The following is a 24024-nucleotide window of genomic DNA, read 5'->3' on the forward strand; positions in this document are numbered from 1 at the left end:
TTCTGACTGCGGACATCCAGTTGGCTGCTGGTTGGCCACTTTGAGAACAAGATGCTAGAGTAGGTGGACCTTTGGTCTGATCCTTGCATTCTTAAATTGTCACATTGACACAGGCAGTTCCTAGGGGGAATCCACACCATAAGTTCCTGTAGGGTACAATTAATCACATATAGTTCTGGAATGAACTGAGTAGCGCCTGTGAAACACCATGATTGTTCATGCTAGTTTTCTCAAGCAGAAATAGGGTTCATATTTGCCTCCAATTAAAACATAAGAAAAAAGAAAAAGAAAAAAAGGCCATTTTATTTTAAAAGGTTTTAATTTTTGCACATTATTTCCAACTGGCTGGATTTACTTTTGAGCTTATAGAAGGTGGCTGAGGGATGACTGTCAATATGAGTCAAAGCACAATATGAAGTTCTAGCTGAAACAGTGACAGATTAAAAAGCAAACAAACTATAGAATCTTTCTGAGTCATATCCAGCATGGATCTGAGAGCTGATGTTTCAGAATTGCTTCCAATAAACTCCAAATATGATAGACCTTTTCAAACACATGCATACACACATAGTTGAAATATGTGTTCTGGAAGTCTCACAAAATTATTCCTCTTTTAGGAAAGGAATGGGAAGGCTAGTTAATATTGAGAGAGAGAGAGAATATCCAGTGCGAGGATAAAGTCCATTGTCCAGTGACATGACTTTTCTTGTCAGTCACAAAGGTGACAAGGGGGCTAGATTAAGCAAAGCTCCATCAAGATTAACAAAGGAAGATTATTGACCTCATCGTGAAAGGGCAGAAGCCTGTTTTATCATTAAACCTTGGAAGAGGGATGTTCCGTCACTGGTGGGGAAACCTCTTTGGCAATTAGAATAGCAACTTCCGCCGTGATTAGCTCTGGATGGACTGAGAACACACAATTCTTGGGTCAATCTCTTTTATTCCTAATCTCGTGGGGAGTGGGGAGTAGAAGGCAAAGAAAGGGGGAAGTATTGTTACCCCTGCTACAGGATCTAATTGAATTTCCCTGCTGCACTTAGAAGTGAGGAAAGAAAAAACTGTATCGGGTATTGTGGTAAGTAATTTGCAAGAGAGGAGGCGGCTGCTGGGTTGTTGTTGTTGTTTTTCTGGTGCTGCTTTAGACACACACACACCCTTAAGAAATCATTTTGTTTTTTGAGCTGAACGTTGTTGCATCACCCATTAGCATGAGATTCATGATGCCAAGGAGCAACCCTGAGTTTCCCTGTGTGGAGACAGCTGCTAACCTCATAAAACTGTTAGAAGGATTAACACAGCCAGGGGCTGAAATATAATCAAACTTCAGCAGGTGAATGAATCCCTAGTAGAGAAAATATTCCTGAAAATGGAGAGTGGGCAGGAAGACAGCAATATTTGCAATCATTTGCCATCGGGGCTGGTGACCAATGTTTCCCAGATTTCACCAGTTTATTGAACGTAGGAGAGGAACTCTCTCTCCCCCCCCCCGGCCCCCGTTCTCATTCATGCCAGTTTTTTGTTGATGTTTCTATGCAAGTTACTTGCAAGCTAGGGGTGGGGAAGGAATACTATTCCGTATGTGTTTGAAGATGCATTTACCTAATTTGCAGTTTTCAAAACAATATGGGAACCAAAGCACAGCTGCCCTTCAAAATTCACAATTCCCTGAATTTTGCAGTGCAGTTCTCCAGCCAAGTAATGTATACAAAAACGCATATACTGCAACTTACAGTGTGCATATTATGCATTTTTTTTTACTGAAATTAACATGCAAACTTGCATTATGTTGGAGGAAATGGATTTGCGAAACTTTTTATATTGGAGGAAATTATGTACAAGCTGTGCATATTAGGAGTAATTTGCATCAGAATGCTAATGAATTTTCGTAAGGATTTTTTTAATAAAAAGCAACAGAAAAACTGAAATGGAGAGATTGACCCATCCTTACTTGCAATTTGGGGGTGCTTCACCAAAGCCTGGTGTGCTTTTTTCCCTTTTAATAAATGTAAGCCAGTTCGTGGTGCCTTTGTGTCTTTCCTAAATGCTTACATGAAACACTTACTTAGATTGAGATGTATTTCTCTCAGTAAATGTCAGAAAGCTTTGGAATAATGTTTTGGTGTGGTTGCTCTAACAAATCCACCAAAAGTTTCCTCAAGCAGCAGCCACAGACCAGATTTAGAACCTCTACCACACTGATAAGCAGACAGGGAGAGAGTTAAGGAAAGTTTTTTTTGTGTGTGATTTCTGTACCCTGAATGCAAGTCCAAAATTGGCAAAATGTTGAAAGTCAAGGAGGAGATTATTCAGCTAAATAATCCCAATACATGTTCAAAGACAGGAATGCAAAAGTCACTGGGTTGTATTCATCTAGGTTTTGCTCAGAGTAGGCCCACTGAAATTAAAGAACACATTGAAATTAATTGATTGGATGCTTCAGCTGAGATTCTTGCATTTCAGGGGATCGGACTAGATGGCCCTTGGGGTCCCTTGCAATTCTATGATTCTACGAACGAACCAAAGTTAGCCATTGCTATTAATTTCTGATTAGTATTAGCAGTGGGTGCATCCCTATGCTCTTCCCACTGCTTCAGACATTTTCCTGTAAACATCTTTTTGAGCATTCCCATCACCTGTTTAAGAAATGCAAACAACTAGGGGAGGTTGATTGCATTTGTTTTTCAGTTTACATAAAATCATCAGGCAGAATGAGAAGGTTGCCATATATTAAAGAATTTTGTTACTGTAGTTTGTTTTTAAACTCCTGCATTGGGCAGGGGGCTTGCAAGATGACCCTCTCTAGTTTCATGGTCCTATGAAATATAATGTGGTACAGCTTTTCCTGAGCTTCAGGCTACATGTGGAAGATTTCATATCTGAATTCTTCCTGTGTCAAAAAGCCCTCCTTGACTTTATAATGCTAGCATATAGGGGAAAGGGTTCTACCTGACCTGCAAGCTGCAGGTTTTTGTTTGTTTGTTTGTTTACATTGCGGGGGCATTCAAACACACGAACCCTCACATGCATTCTGAAAACCTCTGGTCCCATAAGGGATGTGGCATATGCTCTCTGCCACCATAAGTTTTGACTGGTTTTCCGCTCACCTTAAGATACTGTGCAGCTTGGAAGCTTCCATACCAGGCATCCCCAAACTGCGGCCCTCCAGATGTTTTGGCCTACAACTCCCATGATCCCTAGCTAACAGGACTAGTGGTCAGGGATGATGGGAATTGTAGTCTAAAACATCTGGAGGACCGAAGTTTGGGGGGGTGCCTGTTCCATACCAATAAACCGGTGAAATAACTAGACTACCTGTCCTCTGGGGACCAAAGGAGCAACAGCTTCTTAAGTTATTGACTTTGAACAACTCAACACCAAAACATGTGCTTCAAATATCTGAAAGAACATGCCTTCAGTGCTACAAACCATGTTCAGATTGGCGAGTGGATGCTCATAGGCAGTTGAACCTACTGCAAATTTATACACGTGTATAAATTGTTCCTGCAGTAGTTTAAAAGACATTGGGCTGTTTCTATTGGAAGCCACTTTATGCTGACTTAGACCACTGCTAAGCACTGCCTACAACTGACTGGCTCTCTGAGATTCTGACAGGCCCGTCTTTGAGATGCTAGGGATTGAATCTGGGACTTCCTGCATGCAAGCAGGTGCTCTGCTGTGAAGCATCTGTCCTCCCACTTATATTAGAGTAGACCCATTGAAATTAATGGGCAGTCTTCAGTTGCACTGCATTGAACTAGTGTTGAATACGAGCCCTTAAGGGGAAACCTAGCAGTGTGCAAGTGGACTTCCACTTCTGCAACGGGACTTCGCTGTCTTCCAGTGCAGCTCTAAAATTTGTTGGGGTGCATGTCGGCTAAGCCTTTGGAGCATATCTGGAGGGGAGGGGAGGGGAGGGGAGGGTGTTGTTGTCTGTTCCACTCATGCCTGAACAGTATTGGCTGCAACCCTTTTAAAAAATACATTATGGCATAGGTTTTGTAGGCTAGTGCTTAGCTTCTCAGATCCATGTGAGACTGTCAACACAATTACAGACCAGTTTCAGAAGAGGGAGTTTAAGGTACACAAACATCAAGAAACTGAAAGAGAATTTCCAAAGGAGGGGAGAACAAAAAGCAAATCAGAGCCAAAAGGTAAAGGAGGGAAGGGGAAACTGTTTGAAGTATCAGAAGGTGTGAAGAAGGCTGGTCTCATCAGGACAGACCAGAATGTGGCTATTAAAAGTCAAATCCATTAAAATAGGTGAGAATATTCTTGGCAACTTTAATGAGAGCCAGATCTCACCTTTCCTGGTGGAAAGTGTGTGCTTATGTCATTGGACTTGCCATTTGCAAGCATCATTAGGACCACCTTTGTGTCTTTAAAAGTGTCTGTGTGTGTGTGTGTGTGTGTGTGTGTTTGTTTAAAAAAGAAAGATTGAAGTTCGTGGGGAAAGAATAAATTAGAAAGATCTAAATGATCTGATCCATGAATAAAATAAATGTGCTTGAAATGTGGTTTTGGAGTGTGTGAGCGGGGGAGGGGAGGCTCAATTTTGGTAGGGGGCACTGACTATTTCTTTCATTCATCAGAACATCTAACCATCCTGATATTAAGAACTTGGGGGTGGGTGGGTGGAAAAACAGGAAATTAATGGTTCTTAGGGGGAAAAGAAAAAGACCCGACAGGTTGAACATGAATAGCTATAAAGGAGCAAACAATTAAAGGTAATCCATACTGTTGTTATTGGAAAACCTGTGAATGTTAACTGTTCTCATTTGGAGGATATCTCTGTGTGTATGAGAGAGAGAGACTGTGTGTGTGTAATGTTTCTCTCCTGAACGCTAATCATTTCTCACTCCATCCTGTAATCTTAGTTTATCCTTGATGGAAAGTCTTTGTTCTCTGTATTTTTGAACCTATATTTCTCCTTCTTCCTTCCCCAATTTAAATAAAGGTTTTGACAGAGGAACAAACAGCAATGAACTCGGAAGAACAAAGGGTTGTAGTTGTTGTCTCCCCCCTTCTTCTTTCCTTCATGTTTTCACATGCTTGTTATGATTTTCTCTCTTTTCCTTTTTAAAAAGAGGTGTTTCATCTGGTCTCGTTTCTCTTTCAGGAAGTTGATGGCAATAAAGTGATGTCTTCATTTGCCCCGCACAACTCATCTACCTCACCCTTGAAGGCAGAAGAAGGTGGGCGTCAGAGCGGAGAGTCCTTCTCTAGCACAGCTCTGGGAACTCCAGAAAGGCGCAAAGGCAGCCTAGCGGACGTTGTGGACACTCTAAAACAGAGGAAAATGGAGGAGCTCATCAAGAACGAACCAGAAGGTAAGGTCTTAGAAACACATGGTAGTTTGCTGCCCTTTCCCCCCACCCCTCATGAATCAGCTGAGACTCCCCAAGTTAAAAACACACAAGGCAGTGCTGAGCATCGAAGAGGCCACCTCCTCATTACCACCACCCCACCACCACCGAATGGCTGTTTTTCCAAGTACCGCTAAATCATCATAACAAGCTTAGGTGGATCTGAAATGGAAACAAAGGCTCCAAACTTGCTGCTCTGCCAGAGGGATATGTGGAGCATTGGAACCTGAGTAGCTCTGGTCTTCATAATGCCAAACTATGGTGTAAGTACAGGGCTGGGGAACCTGTAGGCCTCTAGATGCTCTTGCACTCTCACCATCCCCAGCCAGCATGGCCAGTGGCCAGGAATGTTGTGAGATGCAGTCCAGTAATAAATAATAACAACACCAATTTGTTTTTTGTACCCCATCCTTCTGGGTTACTCCAGCCACTCTGGGTGGCTTCCAACATAATATACAAAAGCACAACACAGCAGAACATCACACATTAAAAGCATCCCGATACGGGGCTGCCTTCAGATGTCTATGGAAGGTGGTGTAATTCTTTATCTCTGCGACATCTGGCGGGGAGGTGTTCCACAGGGCGGGCGTGACTACCGAGAAGGCCCTCTGTCTGTTTTCCTGTAACTTCACTTATTGCATTGAAGGAGTAACAACCAGAGGGCCGCAGGTCCCCCCCCCCCTGGTTTAATGTTCTGTGAAAATGAGGCCACCCTTTCTGTGTTCCAAATACAGAAGCAAGCGTATTTGCATTCCTTGTTCTATCTCTCTCCTTTCCCCGTAACACTAACTTTGGATTGTAAGACATACGTCTATTGATTTTTTGCCCCTAACATTTCAATAGACTGTTTGTATAGCTTAAGGAGGTTGAGCCAGATCGTACTCCTGATGTTCCTGGCTGTGACAATCAGTTCTGTTGGCGTTTTCTGAGTAATTTTAGTTTGAATTGATTCATATTGTATTGTAAAGTTCTTCACACTGTGTGTCATCGTGGATGCCTCCAATGCAACTTACAAGTACCGTGATTTAATTGATAAATGCTGAATAGCGCTTTTCCAGCACCCATGTTGGGAAACTGCAGCACAATATCCACAGAAACAAACAGGCACTGAGCCCCTTGCACTTGTGCTGTGTCCAGTGGTGCTCTCAACCTGTGGACAAAATATGAGGGGTGTTCGTTCTGTGCTCTGTGCCCAGGAATTCATCACACTGGCTCCCTGTGGCAGCACTGCAACAATTTGCTTCCAAATGTCACCTGTGTGTGGCATTCAGCACTGAAAGTTCACTAGGCTTTGATGTAGTTAGTGCCTTGTTCTTCCTTTGCTTGCCCCTCTTCCTCACTGGAGACAGGCCTGCCTGGGAACAATAGAAGGTCTCCAGGAGAGATTTCAAAATCTTCCTAACTTGCCGCCTTCTCAGTACTTTACTGTACACCCTGTTATCTGGTTAACCCTTCCATTTTACATGCTATTGAGAGTGTCACACAACTCATTTTCTCTCCATGTCAGTCTTCCCCAACCTGGTGTATTCTAGTTGTTTTGGACTAGAGTTCCCATCAGCCCCTGTACTGACTGGGGCTGATGATGGGCGCTGTGGTCCAAACCATTTGGAGAATCCCATACTGGCAAAGGTTGCTCTTAAGTCCCCTTCAGAGACTTACTTCACTTTTTTAAAAAATAGAATACAACATTTTCTACCTTTTGCTTACCTGTTCTGCAGCTTGCACCCCCAGCTAAGTTTAACTTAACCTGCCTGGTTCAAGTGGATCTGTTCCAGCTGTATTCAGGATGGGGTGGGGGGTGGGGAGGGAGAGAGATTGGAAAGAAGGGAGCAGGTTGAGAGAATACCATGTTGAGTGGGAAGCCATGCAAGGCTCCAGAGACTCCATTAAGCAAAGGTTACGCATAGACATAAGAATAGTAACGGAGCTTATGCATTATCTGAGCTCCACTAAAATGAAAATGTATAGCACAAACAAAAGACTTGCAGCTTTGTGATGAGATGAGGGAAGAGGTGGGGGTGAGAGAGAGAGAGAGAGAGAGAGAGAGAGAGAGAGAGAGAGAGAGAGAGAGAGAGAGAGAGAGAGAGAGAGAACCACAGAACATTGGGGCTTTTAAACAAATGTATGCAACAGAAAAACCTTTTCTTCCCTCCAGCCATTGTTCTATTGTCTTTCAAAGGCCATTAAAATGAACAGCAGGTTCTGATGAAAATTTCATTAAGCTCTAGTTAAATCATTATGAGGGTGCCATATTCATGCCTCGGCTTTTTCCTCCATCAAGGAGACACACACAAAAACCTGAATTAGAAAATGTGGTGGGTTTTATCTCAACTTCAACTCCCCTCACTAATAATAATAATAATAATGATGCAAGTCGGGAAGTTGGAAGAGGAAGAGAAAAGATGAATGGAGATGCTACGAAAGGATGTATGTAACATTGGTGCAAGTAAGGGGTAGTGAATGAGAAAAAATTGAAAAGTATTGAAATGGCAGGGGGTGGTATTTGCATTTTAAGACGCCTTCTCCTTTCTCAGAATGATACCACCCACCCATCCAGTTTTGAAAATAACCATTCATTCTTATGGGAGATGGAAGCATGGTGGGTCTCAAAAAGGAGGGCTTGTTATCTGCAATAATTTATTCGCAACGGCATTGGAGGTTTGGATTGTCGAGTTAAATAGAAAAGAAAAGAGAAATCCCACCAAAGGGGAAATATTTTATTTTGGGAAAGATTGTACTTGTCAGTGCACAGATCAGCACATAATATATTATTGGATTCTCAGTTGTATCAGCCTGTTACTATAAATGTAAAGCCCACATAGATCCCACATAGACAACCAATTGATGCTGGAGTGAGCACTAGCACACTGGAGTAGCTTAGAAGTCTATGTCATCTTGCAAAGTGGTAGGGATAAATTTTATAATAAATCTGGTTTGGAGATGTAGTATTATGCATGGTGAAATGTTCCCCCCCCCCGCCTCCCTTGAGACAATTGAGTAGAAGGTGGTTAATAAATTATCATTAGTTATTATTGATAATACTATCATTACATAATCATCACCATCATCATCATCATTACTATTATTTCTGTACCGACTACAGTCCATCACAGAGCCTCCTGTTCTTTCAGGAGATGTTTTCTTTTTTAAAGCATCTTCCTTGGCTCCACTTTTCTTTGTTTTTCTTTAACTTTTCTGAAGATACATACTATAGCATTAAAACATGCCAACTACGTCTCACTGAAATCATGGGTGCTAAACATGGTGCTTAGCTATGTTCTTGATGTTCACTGAACTGGATGCAGGCTCATTCAAGCTCAGAGCAGACCCATTGAAATCATGACCAACTGAAGTTACATTGATTTCATTTAGGCACACCCCCCCCACTCATGTGTGTTCTACTCGCACATGTCTGCATATATGCGCGGGTCCGGGAAATAAATAATAAAATCATACCTGTCAATTGTGGCAGAGAGCTGGAGAGTCCTTGTGGCTTTGTTTACACTGCTCAGCCACCCCGTCTAACAGCTGAGGCATGGGGTAGCACAGCAGCTGCAGCCACTTCCTGAGTGTCTAATAATAATAATAATAATAATAATAATAATAATAATAATAATATATTATTTATACCCCGCCCATCTGGGCGGGTTCCCCCAGCCACTCTGGGCGGCTTCCAACAAAATATTAAAATACAGAAATCCATCAAACATTAAAAGCTTCCCTAAACAGGGCTGCCTTGAGATGCCTTCTAAAGGTGCTGGCCCCAGGAGGTGCTGGCCCCAGAGCTTCAACACTAGTTGAAAAGAGTTGTGTGGAGATAGAGAGAAGGAGAGAGCTGGAGAGCAGGGGGAAATTGGCATTTAGAAGCTTTGTAGAGGCTTTGTAAAGGGTGCTCCCATTTTACGCAACTTCACTTATGCATGCAGGGGCCCGGAACATAACCCCCATATAAGTGGGGGGACGATGACTGTATACTAAGGAGGACTAAGTCTGGATCCATCCTATTGATTCCTGGTTTCCATCCAAGTAAGTTGTACTTAGAGCAGACCAACTGAAATCAACTGACTTAAGTTAGCCAATATCGATTTCAGCAAATCTACAACCCTTTTGCAGCAATCCAAAACACATGTATTGGTGAACAAGCTCCACTGAAAACCATTGAAATTATTTCTTGAGTGAACATGGATAGGATTGACTGCCTGCAAAGTCTCTGAAATGCAGGTTGATTGAACAGTTGCTGACTTGGGCGATGCTGTGCAGCATGTGCATGGCTGCTTGACTGCACACTCAAGTTCCAAATGTTCAGTGCCTGCTGACATTATACTTTGTACACTTCAAGGCTTTCATGAGTTGATAATGGCGATCAGATGCTAAAATGTCCGTGCGCACTGAAGGAAAAGCAAAACAAAACACTGGAACAATGCAGCAGCAATGCAGTGGTGCTCCATTATAGCCGCTAAGATGTGTCAACTGAACTTAAAGATAAAGGTAAAGGGACCCTGACCATTAGGTCCAGTCGCGGACGACTCTGGGGTTGCGGCGCTCATCTTGCTTTACTGGCCGAGGGAGCCGGCGTACAGCTTCCGGGTCATGTGGCCAGCATGACTAAGCCGCTTCTGGTGAACCAGAGCAGCGCACGGAGATGCCGTTTACCTTCCCGTTGAGACACTCTAAGAATTTGGTCTGATCCATGCCACCTCAAACTTGTGTGAATCAGAATCTGCACAGAACAGAAATCTCTGCTGGTTGCTGATTTGCTACCCGGCCAAGTTCAATATGTTTCTGTTAGTATGTAAAGCCAGTTTACCTGAGAGACTGCACAGAATGGGCACAGTTACAGGAGGTAGATCTCAATCTGCATTTGTGTGGAACTTCCTGGCATTAGGCAAGCACCTTCACTGTACTCTTTTTGGTGCCTTCTAAGAACATTTTTTGTATAGACAAGCCTACTCATATATGCATAATATTTACATGTGGTTTGATCTGTTTCTAACTTATCACTGATTTTTGTCATCACTGTTTGATGAAAGTTTTAACTGATTTTACTGTTGATTTCATTGTTGCATTTGTTTTTGTAAACCACTTTGAGGCATTTTTTAAATAGTCGTGGTATATAAGTTTTATGAAATAAATAAAAATACATAAAAATAGGCATTTTGAAATAAATGTTAGAAATGTGTGTGCTGAAAGGAAATACTTTTAAGAATACACATTTTAAAGCATACATAGAATATAAAATGAATAAAACAGCAAACTAGGTGCACTTTTTGTTTACAAAAAAGGGGGGGAGAAAGTTAGTTTTGCAGGCTTAACAGGCTATCAACCCCACTTCAATATTTTAGTGCCACAAATTGTGGTGTAGTAAGTCTATCCAAAGCAATCTCTGTGGTTTTGGGGGCTCCAAAGACCCTCTCTGTCTTGCTCCATACACAATGGAAGATACACAGATTCCATCAAATCCACCAACCGGCTTCACTCTCTTTAGGACTCTGCTACACTGCGTTGATTTATTGGATAGTGTCCATGTCCAAACTTTGCTCCCACCCAGTAAAAGTGGGCTTTATTAATGTAAAAGTGGGCTTTTACTTATGGGTTAACATAGGAGAAAGTGGCACAGACCAGACATAGGCTGTTTTGCCCATCTCTAGATGGTGGCCTCATCAAGTTGTCTCTTCCCATAAAAGCCAAAGATATGGAGTGCTGGAGAAGAACACGAGAAAAGCCCTGTTGGATCCAGCCAAAGTCCCATTTAATCCTGTTGTAGAGGGCCATAGTTGAGTGTTAAGGAATCTTTGTCACATACAGGAGGTCCCAGGTTCTGTTGCTGGCTACTCCAGGTAGGGCTGCCTATGGGACGCTTGAAGGCAGGAGCTGAGTGCAGCAGCATTCTCCCCACCAGCAATTCCTAGCAACTGGCATTCAGAAGCGCAATATCATTACCTGCATCATAGGTTTTCCTAACTAAATATTATGAATAAAAGAGGGGAAATGAGATATGGGTCTGCCGTTTTCTGTGGCAGACCTATGATCTTCATTGCATCTAATTGCATCCTAAACCCGTACATTAAAACATAAATTTGTCTGCCATTCCAATAACCTTATATTTGTACATTTAGCCGCTACACATTGAGATATATTTTTCAATGCGTCTGATGACTAAGCACTATAATTTTCAGTATTGCACCTCTCAGAATATGCCAGCAAAGTTGTGCCCAATCAAGAAAGTAGTATTTTATCAACCAAAGAGGTATGTTGAGAGGATATGCTTCAGACTAAGTTACAAAATAAGGGCAAAGCACTAACGCATACACTTGCACAGGGTGAGAAAATTGGTCAAGCTGGAGATTGTGATGTTTTCTTATGACTTGCCTTTGAACCAACAAGATGGGGTTGCCTACATTGCTTTAGGGGTGTTGCTCAAGCTATGGGAAGCTTTGCTTGGAATAAGAGAAGAAGTAATAAATTAAGTCTCATGTGTGATAACAGGTTGGAACACACACAAGTCTTGGACACAAGAATTCTTTATAGGCTCTTCTGAATGAAGCCCATTTGTTTTCTCAATGTCAAGCATAACTTGAGAATCAAGCTTCACACTGGGAGGGATGTAAGTAGGCAACATTTTCCATTCTGCCCTGGATTTGTTGTCTTCAGCACTATTTCCATTCTGCGCTGTGGGTTGTTGGCCGCCAAAAACTACATTATTCATCTCTCTGTCCACGGTGGCAAAATTGCATCATTATGTTGTTCCACCCCATACATTTTAGTGCAAAGGAAATGCAATGCAAATGCGGGGGGGGGGGGGTAGATTCAGTTGTGTATCATTTGTAGGTTGAAAGCAGCAACAACATGGGACAGGTAAGCCCCTTCCATTTCAAATTCTCTGACATTTCTAAACCTCCTGATAGAATGAAGTTCTCCACTTGGAAAAACCATTTCCACTTGGAAAGCCTCATATAATTCATTGCAGATTTTAAAAGATGCTTTATTTCATGCTACTTTCTCCAGTGTCTCTCCCTTGTTTCTCTCTCTCCATGATATCTGGTGAGATGTAATCCCCTTGTCTGCTGCAGCTTCCCAGTCCCTGCCTCCTTCTCTTATTTTTCTCTGTCATTGTTTGGCTACTGCTTAATGTGAGCAGATAGTGCAAATCTGAGCCATTTCAGCCAAGTGTTTTTGTGGACATAGAATCTGGAGAGTTTGATTTCCCACTGATGCACTCTACATCAGTGCTACTTTAACATCCATACCCCCCAAAGGCATGAACCTATTACTGAAGTCACCCAGTGTTATTGTAAAGGAAGCATCCTCCTCTCTCTAACTTGGGTTTCGGAAGAAGAAGAGTCAGTCCCCTTCTATTTCTGGTGTACAATAATGAAGATAATGGGAGTGGGTTTGGAGAAGGCTTATAGGTTGTGACAGACCTCCAGCCCTTACACTGTGGGTTGCCTGTTGACCATGGCATTTCTCTTCCAGCTAAAATCATTAGTGGGAAGAGATACAAGAATGTTGTCCTCTCCTCCTGTTCCCTTGCTCTAGGAAGACAGCCTTCTGTGTTCTCCCAAGGCCCAGAAGGCAGATGAAAACATGGGGCATGGCACAAGTTCATAACAGAGGCAGATTAAGGGTAGCACAACTGGCTCCGCTGCACTGGGCACCAAGCCTAGGGGGTGCTGCAGGGTGTTGCAACTATGACATAGTGAATTGAGCAGAATGGAAGGCAAGAGGCAGGGGCAGTCCGGAATTTGGCCTCGCACAGGGGACCGCTAAAATTTGAATGACCAAAGTCCACTCCTGTTCATAAGAGCAAAAAAACCCAACAGCCACTTGGCTTTTGTTTAGTTTGGTTAGATTGTAGGGTTGTTGTTTTTGCTATGTAGTCCTTGATCTCTTTCCAGATAGACTGAAGTGTCCAGCATGGATGATTTAATTCACCATTTTAACTTTTGCAAAATGTTATAAAATATGGAAAGCTTTTATTTTTACAAACTAATTTGTCATGCTCATCATTAGTTCAACTTCCTAACATGGTAGGATTAAGTTGTGGTTTTGAACTCCCTACACTGGCTGGCGAGTTGCAGGCAGGAGTTTCCCCCCAACCCTGGCTGGTGATGCTGTTGGGGATTGAGCCTGTGGCCTTGTGCATTCAAAGCATGTGCTCTCTGCCATTGAGCTTTGACTCTTCCTCTCGTACTCATTTGAACAGCAGCTTATATTTCCTTCATAAGCACTGCAAACATTATCCTTTATTATACCATGCTTGTGTGTATAGAACTCTTTTAGGTTGAGAGTAAGAGTACTGATTAGGGACTTAGGCAGAAACACCACTCATGGGTCAGCAAACTTTTTCAGCAGGGGGCCGGTCCACTGTCCCTCAGACCTTGTGGGGGGATGGACTATATTTTTTGGGGGGAAATGAATGAATTCCTATGTCCCACAAATAACCCAGAGATGCATTTTAAATAACACATTCTACTCATGTAAAAAATACGCTGATTCCCGGACTGTCCGTGGCCCAGATTTAGAAGGCGATTGGGCCAGGGCTTTAGTTTGCCTACCCATATCCTAGCTCTTAGGCCTATCTTCCAGGAGTATTTCCATTCATAGTAAATCAGAACACTTATAGGATTTGTTTTGCAGAATGTCTGATATCTCTGTGATGGAGTGTAGAGGGAGAGAAGAACAGTATTAGATTTTGACAACCTCAGTTGAAATGAGAACTGCCCATGTCCCCTAATACTATCAAACTTTTTAATCACCATCTCTTGATAGGGAATCAAGAGGTTTACCTCTTTCACGAGCCATCGGTGTTCCAAAGGAGATCATTAATGGACACAACGAGAGAAGGCCCTTTGAAATAACAGGTTCTGTTTTGGTGGGTGGGTGGGGGGAGAGGATCTGATGAGGTGAAGAAGAGAAAAGACGGGAGGCGTGAAATAAAGCAATCAGAACCTGGGGGAAAGCCTCGGGATACTCTAATTGGCTGAGGTTTGAGTCTCGTTTGTTTGGTTCATCCTCACCTTCGCCTTTGACGAAGCCTGCACTAAAGAGACTTTGTAAATGAAGGAGAAACAAGGGTACTTTGCAACTGAGGGCTTTCAAGTTTGGTTCCCCACACTCTTCCGCTGCTGGGAAGGGAGCTGCACTACGGTCATATTTCTCCTCAGTGCAGCTTTATCCTGGGGGGAGAGGGGGGGGCTACAGTGGGGGAAAACCAACAACACCAACCTGTGTCTCATCTTGTAGAGCAAGCCAGCGCATAACCCCGGAGCACCATTTTTTCAAAAGCACCACCATATGGAGATGCATAAACACACAACTGATGATTAAAGAAGAAGGGGTGGGGAGGGAGTTAAGAGAAAGGAAGACGTAGGAGAACAGGAGCCATGCCTGTGGAAAAAAAAGAGGAAGCCCTTAAATGCTGTGGTGGTGTTATTGAGGGTTCAGACGTTATGATAGAATGCGTGCAGTTTGAAGCCTTGCCAAATCTTCCTGCTTCAAAGCGGTTGGCCCATTTGTCACCTTCAAGAGTCCCCCCCACCCAATCTACTAATAATTGAATACTGAGAGTGAAAAGTTGATTCTAGTCAATGGCAGGGTTCTTTTTTATGATGTTGTTGTTGTTGTTGTTGCTGCTGCTCTCTTTACCTCTTCGATGTTGCTTAGAATGCTTTCCAAGCCTCTCTTGCTTTACATCCTCAAAAGGTTTGGAGCATCTGTAGGTTTTGGTTTTCTGGGCTGATAAAAGACAGCTAAGATGTTGATAAGACATCTTCAAATGCAAAAGAAACTAAAGGGGGTCAAGTGAGAGAGCTTGTAGGAAAACTTTGCTTTTGGCTGAAAGGCTGTTTTCGTCTGCCTCTTTTCCTCTGTGTGATGGAACAAACGTGGCTTCTTACAGTTCAGCAATTAATTACTAGGGCTGCTTTGCCCAGTTAAGGAACTCTTACATTGACTGGGTATATGAGTTCAGGCTGTTACATTATTAGAATCATAGAGTTGGAAGTGCCAACCCAAGTGCCATCCAGCCCAACCCCCTACCATACATGAATCACAGCTACAGAAACCCTGATATGCAACCATCCAACTTCTGCTTAAAAACCTCCAAAGGAGGAGAGTCTACCACCTTCTGTATTAGACTAACAGCTCTTGCCATCAGCAGGTCTTCGCAATGTTTGGTTGGAATCTCCTTACTTATCATTCATATCCATTGCTATCCTCCAGAGCAGCAGGAAAATACAGTAGGTTTATATCTGAGCCCCAGCAATGGGTTGGACAATCTAGGCTAGGGTTTCAATCCTAACCTCCCTTCACAGGGAGTAAGCACCACTGATGTTCTGTGTGTGATCCAAGGGAGACTGTCTCTACTTAAAGTAATACTAATAATCCTGTTAGATTTATATTCCATTCCCTTCAAGGTGGTGTACATCATTGTTCACCCCCCCTCTCTCCATGTTATCCTCACAACAACCCTGTGAGGTAGGTTAGGCTAAGAGAGTGTGTGAATCACCCAAGGTCATGTGGTGAGCTTCATGCTTGTGTGGGGATTTGGACCATGGTCTCCCAGGTCCTAGTCTAACACTCTACAGTGCTGGGTCACTAAAAATGATGATTGGTGGCCACAGTTTTTATAAGACCACAAGAAGAGCCTTGGAAGAGCAGTCCAAAGGTCTATCACAGACAGCATCCTGTTCCCCACAGGTGTCTCCAGGAAGCCTATATTAAGGACACAAAAGCTAATTCCCCAGCAGTTCAGGCATAACATATAGCCACCACGGCTAGTAGCCATTGATCAAGGCAAATTTCTTCATTGATTAAAAGTTACATGAATTGATGTAGCATATGAATTAACAAAAGCTGCATCCTTATTAATTATAATAGAAATGAAAGATGCTAGTGCAGTCCGGCTGGTTCCATTTCTAATGCAGATGTTTTTAATTCTGCCACTGCAAACAGTCCCAACTCCTATCCAATTTGCACTCTGTCTGGGAGCTCAGAAATTATCTGTGTGCAAACTCTTAGCACAAGCTAGGCAGGTGGATGGGTGTGGTAGAGCCAGGATTAAGAATGGAGGAGGTCAGCTGAATTGGCATTCCCACGGAAAGCAATCGGCAGGACCTGCATTTGATTTATATTACAGCTTCTAAAACCATTGGATATCCAGCACCTTTTGTAGAGTTTCCATGGATTTCTTAACATTATTGGGCAAAAAAGAAAGAAAGAAAGTCAACAGAAATTTGGAGAGAGGTCTTGAACACCCTCTCATACCCATCAACTGCCCCAATTAAGTCAGGACAACCCAGGAGTGTAACCGGGAATACGTGTGTCTCACTTTTGGTCATCAACATGTTGGAGGATATGACATTCCATTTTATTAACACAGATATTAATTACTTGCAGGTCCCTGCATATGTGCCCCCTCACTAGCAAAGTCCAAGCAAGGACTTATTCTGTGCATCTCCAGAGGGCAGGCCGACATCTTTAACAGGCTTGAATTACAGGATGCTAGATTTTGATTGAACACTGGAGGGACTTTGTAACAGTGAGCATATTTTAATATACACATATAAAATCTGTTTAAAACATACCAATAATTATAATTAAATTATGATTTGGTTTTTTTTGTTTGTCCAATTCCCCCCGCCGCCACTGCTAATGATTCTGGAGGCGCCTTCATTGAGGAGGATCTTATTTTTACCCCTTACCTTTGGTTCGTGGCAGGACTGGGAACCTTAATCAGCCTGAGGGCTGAACACCAGCGTGGGGGGACCTTTGGGGGGCCAGTGGTGGGTTGGGACAGGGGGGAAAGTGTGAGCATAGATTGCATACCAGCTAGACATTTCCACCCACACCTCTCTCCATCCAACTATCCAACCATCTGAACAAGCAAGAAGCACTATGACACTTTGCTGGCACATTCCAGGTGGGCAAAACCACTTGAGGAGGACACAGAGCAGGTCGCAGAGAAGGCATGACCTGGGCAGAGTCTCAAGGGCCACATAAGGAGATCCAGAGGGCTGCATGAGCTTCCTCACCCCTCGATTACAGCATCCAGTAGCCTTGATTATACAATTTAGTATTGGCTCTCTCTTCCCAGATGCTCACACCAACTGAGCATCTTCCCAAGTACCCAGCAGCGACCCGGCCTGAGGCTGATTTCACACTGAGTGTCTTTTGACAGAAGCCGTGAGCCTTGCTTTCCAGGTTGTCTTCTGAGGCGCCTCTGACCCGGCATGTTAATGTGCAAATATTCACCGCAGATGGTGCCAGTCTTCTCTGCCCACTCCACAGCCTTTTAGGGGACACAATTTATGCAGGAGTAAAGAGGCAGCCACCTGTTTCCTAGGCCTCTCGTCGTGCCTCTTTGAAAAGGCTGCGAGGCCCTCGGTGAATAGTAACCTCCTAATCTGCCCTGCGTTTATCCGGGGCCTATCTGTCGGCAAGCAAAAGGGTTCCTCTCCACCACTTCCCAAACACACACACATACACACACACACACACACAGAGAGAGAATCTTCTTTTCCCTCTCTCTCCCACCCGAGGCAATTGTCATGACCGTGCATATTAAAATTAATCAGACCTCCTAGGCCTGTGTGGCTGTGTGTTTTTCAACATGAAGAAGTGGCTATCAAGCGCTTGCCCTAATTAAAGAGGCCTGCTTGGCTTAGCTCTAGTGGGTGCTTGTTCTCTTTCCTCCCTAATAGGAGATGCTTGCGGAGGCGGCACGGACAGCTCCGCAGTGCCAGAGGGCTCTCTCGAAAGTTTTTGGTGCCACCTGTGCCCACTGCGCGGAGGGCTGGAGAGCTCCCGGGATCCTCCCCTAACTGCCCTGTTTCAGGAGGAGGGAATGAGCGGCAGGAAATTACAGCCAAATAAGTGAGAGGAGACGATGAGTGGAGGCTGAGAGGCTAGGCTGAGCATCCGAGCTGGCTTGTTTGAAGGTGATTAAGATGCCCTGGAAGTCCGGTGCATCTGCCTTTGGAGCCAAGTCTGTTCCAAATCTTCGCTTTCCTGAAAACACACGGCTGGGACTCTGCTCACCACATGCTTGTTTTGTGAACACCAGGTTGGTAGACGCAGGCAGGGATTTCTTATCAGTTGAAAGTTAATGCCTCTGGGCCTGAAGGGCTGTGAATGGGAGAGAAACCTATTCAGGGCCCGTTTGACATCAACAGCCTATGTAATTCACACTTTGTAAGCCAGTGCAGAAACCAACACAGCTCTACTTCAAAATTCACAGTTCTCTGAACTTTGCTCTTCTCTGCCCAAAGAATGTGTGCAAAAAAGTGTACGTCAGTGAAAAGCATGGACACAAAAAGATATGCTAGAGAAACCAATGTACAAAAATGTGTTCTGTTAGGTGCGATTTTGCATTCTTTCTTAACAATGCATCTTAGGATAAATGTACAGAAGAATGTGTGCAACTTTTCATGGGAGTGGCTAAAATGGCAAACATATGTGGGAATGGAACAAGCCAAATTTAAGATTGGACAACTGATATTCATCCATCCTTAGGCCTGAATAGGATTGGTGTGAGATTTTGGGGTGGGAATAGCTCACAATGCAAACTGTACACATTGGGAAAAATACTGCGTCCTTTCAAGTCAGGTGCATAGTTTGCCCTCTTACCTGCCATGAGCAAATGTCTAGTTTGGGGCCACTCTTGGAAAGTTTGCTCTAGCTTCCTCCACCCTTCTAAATGGGTTTCCACTGAGTCCATATTCTGCCCTTTTGAACCTGCTGGGCCAAATGCATGCTGCTAACGTAGGAATCTGCCCTTAGACCACTAGCTCAGTAGCTCTCCAGGATTTCACATGGGAGTCCCTCCCAGCCCTACCCAGAGATGCCAGGGAAGGAACCTGAGATTTTCTGCATGCAAAATGAATGCTCTACCACTGAGGTATGATCCTTCCCATGGCTGAAAGCATGGGATCTTTGGTCTGATCCAGGAGACTCTTATCATGTAGGCTCCCCTTTCTTTGCTGACTGATCAGTACAGGGTACATTTAATTATTTCATTTCTACCCTTTCTCTCCCTGGAGGAGCTCAGTGAAGCAAAAATGTTTCTCCCCTTCTTTTTGTCCTGGGTTAGGCTGGGAGAGAGGGCTCATAACAGCCACAAAGGTTTCACCTTAATGGCTGAGTGGGGTTTGGAACCATTGTCTCCTTACAGCCACTCCAACACTCTGACAAATTACACAGTGTTGGTTCTCAGCCTTCTTCCAGTTACTGCACTAGACTAGCAGTCAATCTCAGCTGTGGACCAGTCAGTGGAAGTGTGCTGGGATGAGGCAGTAAATGGATACATTTGGGACCTGGACTGGAAGAACTGTCATGTGGGAAGGATAAAAGGGAGTTGCTGAACCCCCTTTGGGGGAAGGCGATAGCTCAGTGGCAGAGCACATAAAATAATGATACACTGACAGCTTGGTGTAATAAAGTAGTGTGTGTGTGTGTGTGTGTGTGTGTGTGTGTGTGTGTGTGTGTGTGTGCGCACACACGCACACACACACAAAAGAGACAGAGAGACTATTATGTTGCATTCAGAAAACCCCAGGTAAAATCCCTAGCATTCCCAGGCTCCCTACTAGACACCCTGGGGAGCTGCTGCCTGTCAGTGTAGACAATACTGAGCTAGATGGACCAGTACTCTGAATTGGCTCAAGGCAGCCAGTGTGGTGTAGTGGTTAAGAGTGGCAGACTCGTAATCTGGTGAACCGGGTTCACTTCCCCGTTCCTCCACATGCAGCTGCTGGGTGACCTTGAGGTCTTTGGAGGAGTCGCAGTTAGCCCTCCCTCATGGCTCAGATTCATGGCTCATATCCACCGGGAGCTGTGCATTCAGTATTGTGGGCCCGATTCTGTGGAACTCCTGCCCAGCTGGAATCAGATAGGCTCCCTTGAGGGTTGCATTTGCCCCCTGGTCCTGAGGCACCCAATCCTCCTTGCCTTTGAGGTTAAAATGCTGGCCAGTGGGAACCAGCGTGGTACAGTGGTTAATAGTGGTGGACTCGTAATCTGGTGAACCGGGTTCGCTTCCCCGCTCCTCCGCATGCAGCTGCTGGGTGACCTTGGGCTAGTCACACTTCTTTGAAGTCTCTCAGCCCCACTCACCTCACAGAGTGTTTGTTGTGGGAGAGGAAGGGAAAGGAGAATGTTAGCCACTTTGAGACTCGTGAAGGGGAGTGATAAAGCGGGATATCAAATCCAAACTACTACTCTTCTTCTTCTTCTTCTTCTTCTTCTTCTTCTTCTTCTTCTTCTTCTTCTTCTTCTTCTTCTTCTTCTTCTTCTTCTTCTGTTGCTATTTTAAAGGCTGCACGTCTGTATGGTTACTTTATCCATGTTATATTTGTAAGCAATTTATCACAGAAGGAAAGAGATGCTTCACGATCAAAATAACCGACTATAAACCTTATGCCTCTTCCGGAAAGTGTCTGGCCCTACAAGGCAGGAAGCCAACTCTTAGGACCCTCAGACAGACACCAGAGGGGGCCTAGCCTTGCATGCAAAAGGCCCCGGCTTCATTCCCTGGCATCTGCAGGCAAAGCTGGCAAAGACTCCTGCCTGAGGCCCTGCTGGCAGTCAGTGCCGACAGTCCCGGGCTAGGTATGAAGCAGCTTCCTCGGGTTCCTGTGTTCTGCCCAGGTTGCTGTTTGTTGTTCTGATATCGGAATACAAACTGTGCAGCAGGAGCGCCTGCAGAATGAAAAAAAGAAAGGGCAGAGAGCAGGAGGAATAGAACAAGGACCGGGGTTGGGGGTTGGGGGGGGGTCGTGTGCACAGGGAAACCCTTTGCGAATCAACACAGCTTTCATCGCACCTATTGTTCCGTTTGTTTACTAGGTACTATTCAATGTTCGGTTCAGGGTGGGGGAAGGCGGGGGAGGGCGAAAGGCTTTGCAAGTTCCACAGAGGGAGAGAAACCTTTTCTTGAACTTCCATCCTTCTGCTTTTGTCATGGATCAGAAACAGCAATGGTAACAAAAGTTCCTCTCCCCCCCCCTTCCCTGTTATGCGTTCGTTGCTACCTGACTCCTACCGAAGGTCTCTCCCCTACACACACACACACACATACGCACTTTCTCTTCTTCTTTAGCATTATGATTATTATTACCCTTCCTTGGAACTGATTTGACATAGGCGCATATTTCACAAAAGGCTATTGACAAGGGTCCCTTTTTGTCAGATAAAACAGCATTGGGGGAATCTAATGGGGAAGGTTAACTGCACTCTGCTTCTTGGGGGGGGGGGGCACCCCTGTCCCACTGCTGAGATATTTGCTTCATTTTCTTTCTACTTTTTGTTCTGGCTTTTTCTTTTCCTCTCTGTCCCCCCCTTGCAGAAATTTCTCTCCCTTCCCCAGCTCCCCGGTTTGTTTTGTTTAATCGGAGAGGGGAAGCAGTAGCCGCTAGAACAGAAAAAACCCCTCTGTGACTCCTTCTAAATAATGTGCTGTTAGCACTTGTGCGACACAGCGCACGGCTTTCTGAAATGTTTAGCCTTGATTTAATTCGTATTTAAGGTCTCCCCTCCCAGCGCATTAATATAATGTCAGTGTAGAATGCATTGCGCGCCGTAATTACTGAAGAGAGCAGTAGTTGGGGGAAAACAGACGGTAATTGAACACATGGCTGTTTATTACAACAGGACAGTGCTCCTACGCTGGTATTTAGGGCATTAATAGGGAAGAATTGATTTGTTGTTTTAAGATGAATTCAATCACTGTTACTTAGGCCTTTGTTTGCTGTGGCCGAGTTATGCTTTGTTTGTATAATGTGCCCGAGAGGTTTTTATCCACCACACTGTGGCATTAGTCATGTGGAGGGTTTGAGTGCGGAAAGCCTTTTACGCGAACAAAAGATATTTTTCTTTGCGTTCCTATTTATCTTCCTCTCTAGTTTTGTTACCCTCTAATCTCATGCCCCTCTCTCTCCTCTCTCTTTCTTTCTTTCTTTCTTTCTTTCTTTCTTTCTTTCTTTCTTTCTTTCTTCCCCCCATTAAACACACACACACACACACACACACCAGGGCAACAATTCTATCTCCCTCCCTCCTTCCCTTCTCTATCTTTCCCCCCACTTTCTGTCTTTCCTAACTCAGGAATGGAACTTTGAGTGACAAGCCACAAGGTTGGGTGCAGCTCACAGTGTAAACAGGAGTGGCCATGCCAAAGTCTGTACAAGAAATCAGGTTTTTTTTGGGGGGGGGATAAAACCCAGCCCTGTTCCACATTTTTGGGGGTGGGGTGGGGGGGTGGGGAGAAAAAGATGATTAATTCTAAAGAAAAACAAAGCCGTGTGTGTGTTCTGCCAATGCATGCCTCAGAGCCGTCAAGGCAGAACCTTTTTGCCGTTCTTGAGAACACAAGAATAGCCCTGCGAGATCAGACCAATGGTCCATTTAGGTCAGCTAGATGCCTCTGGGAAGCTCACAGGAAGGGTGTGATCATTTTTCTCTTTATCTCTGGTATCTGATATTCAGAGGCATGCTGCTTCTAAACATGGAAGTTCAATTTAACTATCAAGAGCAATGGCTGCCTGGTATCCTGTGCGCAAGCTAATATTGCTTCAGGAATGGCCCGTGGGAGATTATCCTTCATACCAGTATGTACGCAAAGCCCACAATCCATTTTTTGAGGTAGGGAACATGCTAGACAAAAACTTTTTTCTCTGATGCGCTCTGTTTCTTCTTTTGGAGTATCTTTCAATGCAATGTGTCCCCCTCCTGCACCTGAAATGATGCTGAGGTGAAAAGGTGGAGATGAGAAACAGGACTTACTCTATCACCAGCAGTTCTGTTGAAACCCTAGCCCAGGCATCCCCAAACTTCAGCCCTCCAGATGTTTTGGACTACAATTCCCATCATCCCTGACCACTGGTCCTGTTAGCTAGGGATCATGGGAGTTGTAGGCCAAAACATCTGGAGGGCTGCAGTTTGGGGATGCCTGTTCTAGCCACATTTGGTCTCCTCTCTCTCAACAGTCACCCGGGAGCAGCCACTCCAGCAGGTCCCTTCAGTCGGAGAGATGGGAAGGAAGGAAGACTCATTCCATCAGCTCTGCTGAAAGATCAGGTCCAACCACTGTTTCCATCCAAGGTGGCCATTATAAGAGCTAATATTTAACTTCAAGAATCCATGGCTGAGTGTCCTCAGCTCCCCTTCCCTCCATGTCCCTTTTTTGTGCCATGCCTTTTATATTCTAAGCCTGCAGGCAGGGACTGTCTTGTTTTAACCAATTCAGCCACTTGAGCTGAAGAGGCAGGGTGCAAATAAATAAATAAATTCTGCCTCATTTTATAGACCAGGCCATTAGAGACTGTATGTGCAGCACTCTGGAGGTTCTGTAAGTACTAAAGAATATTCAGTATTTAGATACGTGTGTGTGTGTGTGTGTGTGTGTGTGAGAGAGAGAGAGAGAGAGAGAGAGAGAGAGAGAGAGAGAGAGAGAGAGAGAGACCCAGGACATAGAAGCAGCCATCAGTATACGTCTATCTTGATGCTCTCCTAGACATGATCCCTGCATTCCTTCCATCTCAAGAAAGGAATAGATTTATGGGACTTGTTTGCAAACACATGCATACGAAATGGGATTGTGATGCAAATTTCTCACAATGTTTGTGCCTTGTACTGAGCCCAGCAGTGCCTCAGTAGCAGAGGATCT

At 44.2% G+C, this 24024-nt stretch overlaps 1 protein-coding gene across 15 annotated transcripts in view; it reads left to right on the plus strand.

The window, feature by feature from the left end:
* Positions 1–24024, plus strand: part of SOX5 (SRY-box transcription factor 5) — a 723673-nt gene that overhangs the window by 451365 nt on the left and 248284 nt on the right. For all 15 annotated transcript variants that reach the window (XM_088652478.1, XM_088652473.1, XM_088652474.1 and 12 more), the window contains one exon: positions 5117–5327. In XM_088652478.1, coding sequence (XP_088508604.1) covers positions 5117–5327 — 211 coding nt within the window. The remainder of the gene's footprint in view (positions 1–5116; positions 5328–24024) is intronic.

The sequence above is a fragment of the Zootoca vivipara genome, chromosome 9 (genome assembly GCF_965207765.1).
Source record: "Zootoca vivipara chromosome 9, rZooViv2.hap1.1, whole genome shotgun sequence".
Classification (NCBI taxonomy): domain Eukaryota; kingdom Metazoa; phylum Chordata; class Lepidosauria; order Squamata; family Lacertidae; genus Zootoca; species Zootoca vivipara.